The sequence below is a fragment of the Camellia sinensis genome, chromosome 12 (assembly GCF_055761805.1).
Source record: "Camellia sinensis isolate YWXY chromosome 12, ASM5576180v1, whole genome shotgun sequence".
NCBI classification, from domain to species: Eukaryota; Viridiplantae; Streptophyta; class Magnoliopsida; order Ericales; family Theaceae; genus Camellia; species Camellia sinensis.
In genome coordinates this window covers 116,853,045-116,859,392 of record NC_138972.1, presented here as the reverse complement: position 1 = coordinate 116,859,392, position 6,348 = coordinate 116,853,045, and the positions used below count along the sequence as shown (strand labels likewise).

The 6,348-nt window shown below is 38.0% G+C and overlaps 1 protein-coding gene and 1 pseudogene across 1 annotated transcript; both read right to left on the bottom strand.

Annotated features, from left to right (window-relative positions):
- Window positions 1-6: 6 nt before the first annotated feature.
- Window positions 7-3,369, bottom strand: LOC145788980 (ABC transporter C family member 14-like; annotated as a pseudogene).
- A 1,421-nt stretch (window positions 3,370-4,790) lies between these two features.
- On the bottom strand, window positions 4,791-5,214 carry LOC114295790 (uncharacterized). Its single transcript, XM_082897202.1, has 2 exons — window positions 5,008-5,214; window positions 4,791-4,883 (listed from the first exon to the last, which is right to left on the bottom strand). The coding sequence occupies exons 1-2, from the start codon at window positions 5,212-5,214 to the stop codon at window positions 4,791-4,793; spliced, it is 300 nt and encodes a 99-aa protein (XP_082753328.1).
- Window positions 5,215-6,348: the final 1,134 nt, after the last annotated feature.

Here is a 6,348-nt window from a genome sequence, read left to right as displayed (position 1 = left end):
ATGCAGTTACAAATTAACATACAAGCTGTAAAGCCTAAATTTTGGTGGTTTGGGGGAGTTCTCATTGGGCATGGTAGTTCTCGCTACTACTAGTTCCATGGAGGTTTCATGAGCAGATACTAGCGCTTGGAAATCCACGCCAGATTGCAGAATATCATTGTACTTTCCAGATTGCACAATTACCCCATCTCGCATTACCTGGTTTTGAAGAAGAAAAAATAGAGGTCAATATTTCAGGCAAAAATAAAAATAAAAATAAAGAAATTTGTGTTGAGATTTGAATAATGAATCATACTTACCAAGATAAGATCAATATTATGCAAGAAGTCAACTTGGTGAGTTACGAGTAGAATGGTCTTATCTTTGAGGACCCCCCTCACATATTCCTGCCAGACAAGCATGAAGAAAATTTTAAGCTAAGTTTCATCACATGAAAAGTACTGTTTTGACTTGGTTAAAAATTTCTAATTAACTTCACCAACAATAACTGAAAATCATATGTTTCTCAGTTTGTTTAACAACATTGTGAGAGAAGTAAAGGTCTTAAACGATATAATTAGTCAAAATCTAATAGAATTGTTTGTAGAAAAAGCACGAAGCATGTAAAAGCATTGACAAGTGGCAACATTTAATGCATCCAAAATTTGCCACACATCAAGGGCTTGTTTTTTTAAAATGAAACAAAGTAGTATTTAGCCTTATATTTCATTGTTTTCAAGCAAAATTGTAAGTATTCAGGTTCCTCATGTTAAGAACCAAATTTTGGCAGGACTTTGCTTTCAATGATGAACCTATCTCCACAATTTCATATGTATAGAAATGAATAGTGTCGTATCAATGAAATGCATAAACTAGGGGGGGAAATTCTAATAAATACAGTAAACCTTATTGTCACCTTGAATATTTCAGACCTAGTGTGAGCATCTACAACACTGAATACATCATCAAGAAGATATATATCTCAATCCTGATAAACAGCTCTAACAAGTTGCATCTGCTGCTTCTGACCACCACTGAGGTTTATGCCAAGCTCTCCAATTTCAGTCTGATCTCCAAACTCGACCATTTCCAAATCTTTCTCCAAGCAGCAGACCCTAATAACTTCCCTATACTTCTCCTTATTCATTGGTGAACCAAATAGGATGTTATCTTGAATGGTCCCGTTTTGAATCCATGATGTCTGCGCAACATAGGCAGTGGTGCCACAAACCCTAGCCTGTTAAAGAGTAAAATCAGATATGCTTGTTAAATTATAAAATTAACCAATAAATACAAAGCAATGAAAGAAAAAATACCCTAAAAAAACATGAAAATTCAGACCTTCCCGGATATTTTGTGCATCTCGCCAAGAATTGCAGCCAGGAGAGAAGACTTCCCTGATCCAACGGTCCCAACAATAGCTGCAAGCTCACCTTTTTTGATCTGCAAATTTAAATTTTTTATAATTTGTTCCCCACCTTCATCATCCCAGCTAAAAGCTCCGTCTTTCACCTCCACTGCAATCCCACCCCCACAAGCTTCCTCTCTCTCCACTGACTCATCAACCAGCTCCTTACTTATCATGTACTTGTCCAACCTCGCCAGAGAGATCATTGCTTGAGATATTGAGTTCATAGACTGCGGGAAAGTCCTGATTGGTTCCTGGAGAATCTTAAAGAGTGTTGTCGTAGTGAAAACAGTCCCTGCATTGAGTGGAACCCCCAACAAAATTGCAGTACCAAAGGTAAGAGTGGATATAAGTACCGGTGTACTCCATAAAACGATGATATTGCCAGATATTGAGTACATGAACTTGGTTAGCCACCCAAATTCTGATTCGTGAAACGATTGAATTCGTTTGTTGAAGTGCTCTTCCCATGCCTGGAACTTAATTATGCGCATGTAATTAAGCATCTCATTTGTCACCTTCTCTCTAGAGTCCCGGTTTTTATCACATTGTGTTGGAACCAGTTGTTCCTTCGAGTGCCTATCAAAACAAACAACATAACCACTACAAGCCCAACTAGAGCTGTAATTGTCGAGGTACCAAAGCAGCGAGACAGAAGTATTAAGGCAACAGAAACTTGCAGTGGCATAAGCCATACAGCATGTAGCTGCAGCATCATATCAGAGAGCTGCTGAGCATCTACTGCCATGTAATTTACAATTTATCCAACCCCATGAGCCTGTCTAGCCGAACACGACATCCTCATGCCCTTCTTGTTCAAAGAAGTAATGAGGGCAGATTGAATGGGCATTCCAAGCTTTTGAGAATTAAAGTTGAATTGGTGAGAGGTCAAAACTTCCACAAATTTAGCAATGAGGAGAGTGAAATCAACAAAACCCTGAATAAGAACATGCCCAACATACATGACACAAAGACACACAATTGCAAGGAAGGCAGTGAAAGCGATTCCCTCCAGAAGCACCGAAGCAGCATGGTTCGAACAGGGTGCTTCGATTTTTCATGAGGCTCCGGCCAGTTCAATTCGAAGAGTGCAGACATTCTTTCAGCTCTATGTTCTGGCAAAAGGGCTGGGATATCATCAGACTTGAGAGGAGATTTATAGACCTTACCCAGTGAGGGATTCATCCAAAGACAAAAAGCTTTTGAAATGATAGAAGACTTGGCAAAGCCACTCACATTGCATCCATTCAATAAGGGTTCATATAATTCAGGTTCTACATCCATAACTGAATCGGATTCGCTCCTCACAGTAATCCTGGTTGATCCTTTTATGGCAACCATAAGGAGTACAATTGATAACAGAAAAGAAATGAATGAAATTATATCATCCAGTCTCAAAACAAAATCAAGTTCTTCTATAGGGATTACACGAATAACCCCGAAAACACTGAACAGAGAAATGATGATGAAATTTGCAACCCAATAAATTCGAAGCGGCAAAGGATGAGAAACGGCTTGGAATCTCCTCTCATGGACAATCAATATTGTAATTGTTACATGATTTAGCTTATCTTCCAACTGGGGTATTTCTAACAAATGCCAGAATGCACAAAATTATGTATGCCAATGCTAATAGAACTGTTACAATTAGAGACAGTTTAAACCACAAAGTAGTTCGATGAACAACAGCTCTTCCATTTCGATGAGAGGCTTGTTTAGAATAGAGTTTTTGAATTGAAAACACAGTAAGTGCTAGCAAAAACAGGATATCAATAGAAGATAGAAGAGCTCTTTGAGGGAATGGTGAGAGGAAGATGAACCTCAGCCATTGAAAGATGGGTGAAAGAGCTGTGTCCTCTGAGGATTGTGCCACAGAGCTTGAGCATGAAAAGGATGTGATCCAAGAGGAAGGAGACATGTTCACAAATTTTGTGTCAAACCATACAAATCTACTTTCTATGCTTCACTCTCACAAATCTCCATTCCCTAATTCTCTGTGAAGGGGGAAAAAATAATAAAGTAATATATTAAATACAATTCCATGAAAACTGCAAAATTGTAATAGACTTCCAATCCAACATGATGCTATCAGAAATAACAATACATTTTTTCTTTCAATTTTTTCCATCAAATAAAGTGTATACTTGAGAGGGTAATTTATGTGTAAATTGGGCCGAGCTGGGTAATGGGTCATTCTGTGGACCACAGTAAGAAGGGCTAAGAAAAAGGGCCTAGAAGTTAGCCCGGTCCAAGAAAGCTCTGCAGTTAGCTCGGTCACCACACTCAGAACGGTAACAGTTAGCTCGGTCATACCATATTGAGCCAAAGTATGTTGAGCTTTCCTCAGAACCTTGCTATTGGTTAGCTTGGTCCAAGCTCGATGTGATTAGTGCGGTCTCAGACAACCCAGTTGGAATATGTCTAACCGAGGTACACGCAGTGGAAGGAAGAACCGAGCTAGTGGGAGCTCGGTCTAGTCTGCGGCTTTAGCATAGCCATGTTATCTCGGTCGTATTGACATCCAACCATGGTAGAACCATCTCACTTGGTTTAAGTAGTGAGGGGGTGTTGAAAGATAAGCATTATCTTTTAGGAAGGTGATTCCTACGAGGACTCTACATGGAGGAGTAAGAGTCCTACTTGGATTATGCCACACGGAACCTATAAAAAGCTCACAACATCACCTATGGAGAGGTAACACAACTTTGATTCTCGAATACATAGAGTTTTTGCCTATTTGTCTATTTTGCTGACTTAGGCATCGGAGAGGTATCCGGCACACACCCGCCGGCTAGCTCACGTTTGCATTTTCAGAGAGTAAAGCGACGTCGTTTGGGGAAGCGCGAACTTGATCAATAGGATTATACGAGAAGATTATTTCTTGCTCGTACAGTACTAAAGATTTAAAACTATTTTCCATCCAAGAACCATTTAAAATACAATTGATAAACATAGAAAACCATTCAAATCTATTTTGCTTTTTAATGGCACTACACGCATCAATTAATATATCAATTAGTGTATCATCATATGTTATGATATTATCACTTTAAAATTATAGATCTCACCCAATGTACCCAATATACAAATTACAAAGAATCAAAACTTATAAAACTATGCAACATCAATTAGTACATATAACTTTATTGTTTGCCTTTTTATTCTTTTTTGAGTAACCATTTAAAATACAATTCATCATAAACCCAGAAAAGCACTGAAATAAAAAATTTAAATAAAAAGAAAAATACCCAATAATATCTTCATAGCTAAAGAAGCAAAATCATCAATGGTGATTGGAACAAAGGCTTCTATACAGGAGCTTAAATTACAATCCAGAGTATAGTAACAAATAAAATTACTCGACAACCCAAACGCTAACCACTAGACATTCGAGCAGTCCTTGCTAGTAGGGCAAGAAGGTCTTCTTCTTCATCTCCTTCGCTTGTGCTCTATTCGCAGTGTAATGCAACTCGTGAGCCGACGGTGGAACCCTACGCTTGATCGGTTTTTTTGGGAGAACTTGTTTGCTTTTGCTTTTGCTTTTGCTTTTGCTTTTGCGTTTCCGTTTCCTTGCGATTCTTTTCCTTCTCGCCCCTTGAAGATGATGAGCAAGTGAAGACCTTGAATATCCACTTCTTCGAGTTCCTTCCAGACGATGAAGACCTTGAAGACGAAGCAAAGCCTGACGGTGTTGTCTCGATCGACGGAGTTTCAGCTTCTTTGTTCTCAGAATCTTCCAACTCCAGAATGCGATGATGATGATGATGAGAGGCCTCATTTTCTTCATGTTCTTGCCATTGGAACTGTGTTGTTCGTAGTGGTGACATCGGTCGGATCTGACCATTCAAGAACAACTCGTCGGCCAAACTCATACTGCTCGGTGAGAACCCACAAGAAAATTCGAACTCGAACGAGCCGAGGCTTGAAGGTGCGGAGACATAGGGAGTGGAGGAGTGAAGGTCGACGTTTGCTTCACCGTTGTTACTGTTTGAAAAGAGTATTATTGGTGCGTGATCGAGAGTAAAAATGATAAATGACCCCCACAACCACATGTCGAGGGATAGGAGGGGGGAAAAATAAAAAATAGAAAGTAAAATGTTGATAAATTCAAATACATTGGGGTGGTGGGGTTTTTCCGAGAGAGAGAGAGAGAGATGGGGTGGGCTTAGGGACTGAAACGAGTTTGACTGGCTTGTAGGACACACAATAATCAGACAGAAAGCTCTGTGAACGAGGAGAGAATGCATACATGGTTATGCGCTGTGCTTCCAACAAATAATGGAATTCAATTTTTTTAAAATTAATTTTTTATTTTTTTATATTCTTATTTGGCAAAATTATTCAAAAATTCCATTTTAGAAAATGTTGCTTCATTTAGTTTTGGATGTTTCCTTCTAAACCAATTAGGTATGTTTTCCTTTATGGTATGTTGTTTTAGTTTAATTTATAAGTTTTGGAGTTTACTTATTTACTACCAATCAAATAGGCAAACATAATATGTATTTGCCTCTCTCAATAATAGAATTAAAGGTTTTGATGGTGTTTGTTCTGTAAATAATATATATTTAATGTATCTCACGATTAATTTAAGTAGAAAATGTGTTAAATTCTTTTTAATGCCTTTTAAATGTTTGATGTGAGACTGATATAAGTATTTTTAATATATTTTACTTAGATGAGAGTTGGAGAAAGAGACTAAATTGAATTAATGAATGAAATTTAAGGATGTAATTGATACAAATTAAATATTAAAGGGTAAGTTACATTGACACCCCCTGAGGTTTATATTTATTACAGTTCTCCCCTTACCTTTTGGAAATTACATCCCCTCCCTAAGGTTTAAAGTTTCATTACAAATTGCTCCCTCTAGCAATTTAATTTTTTTAATACCAATTTTGCCCTCACTGGGTAAATTACATTGACTCCCCTCACATTTTAGAAATTACAATCCCCTCCCCAAA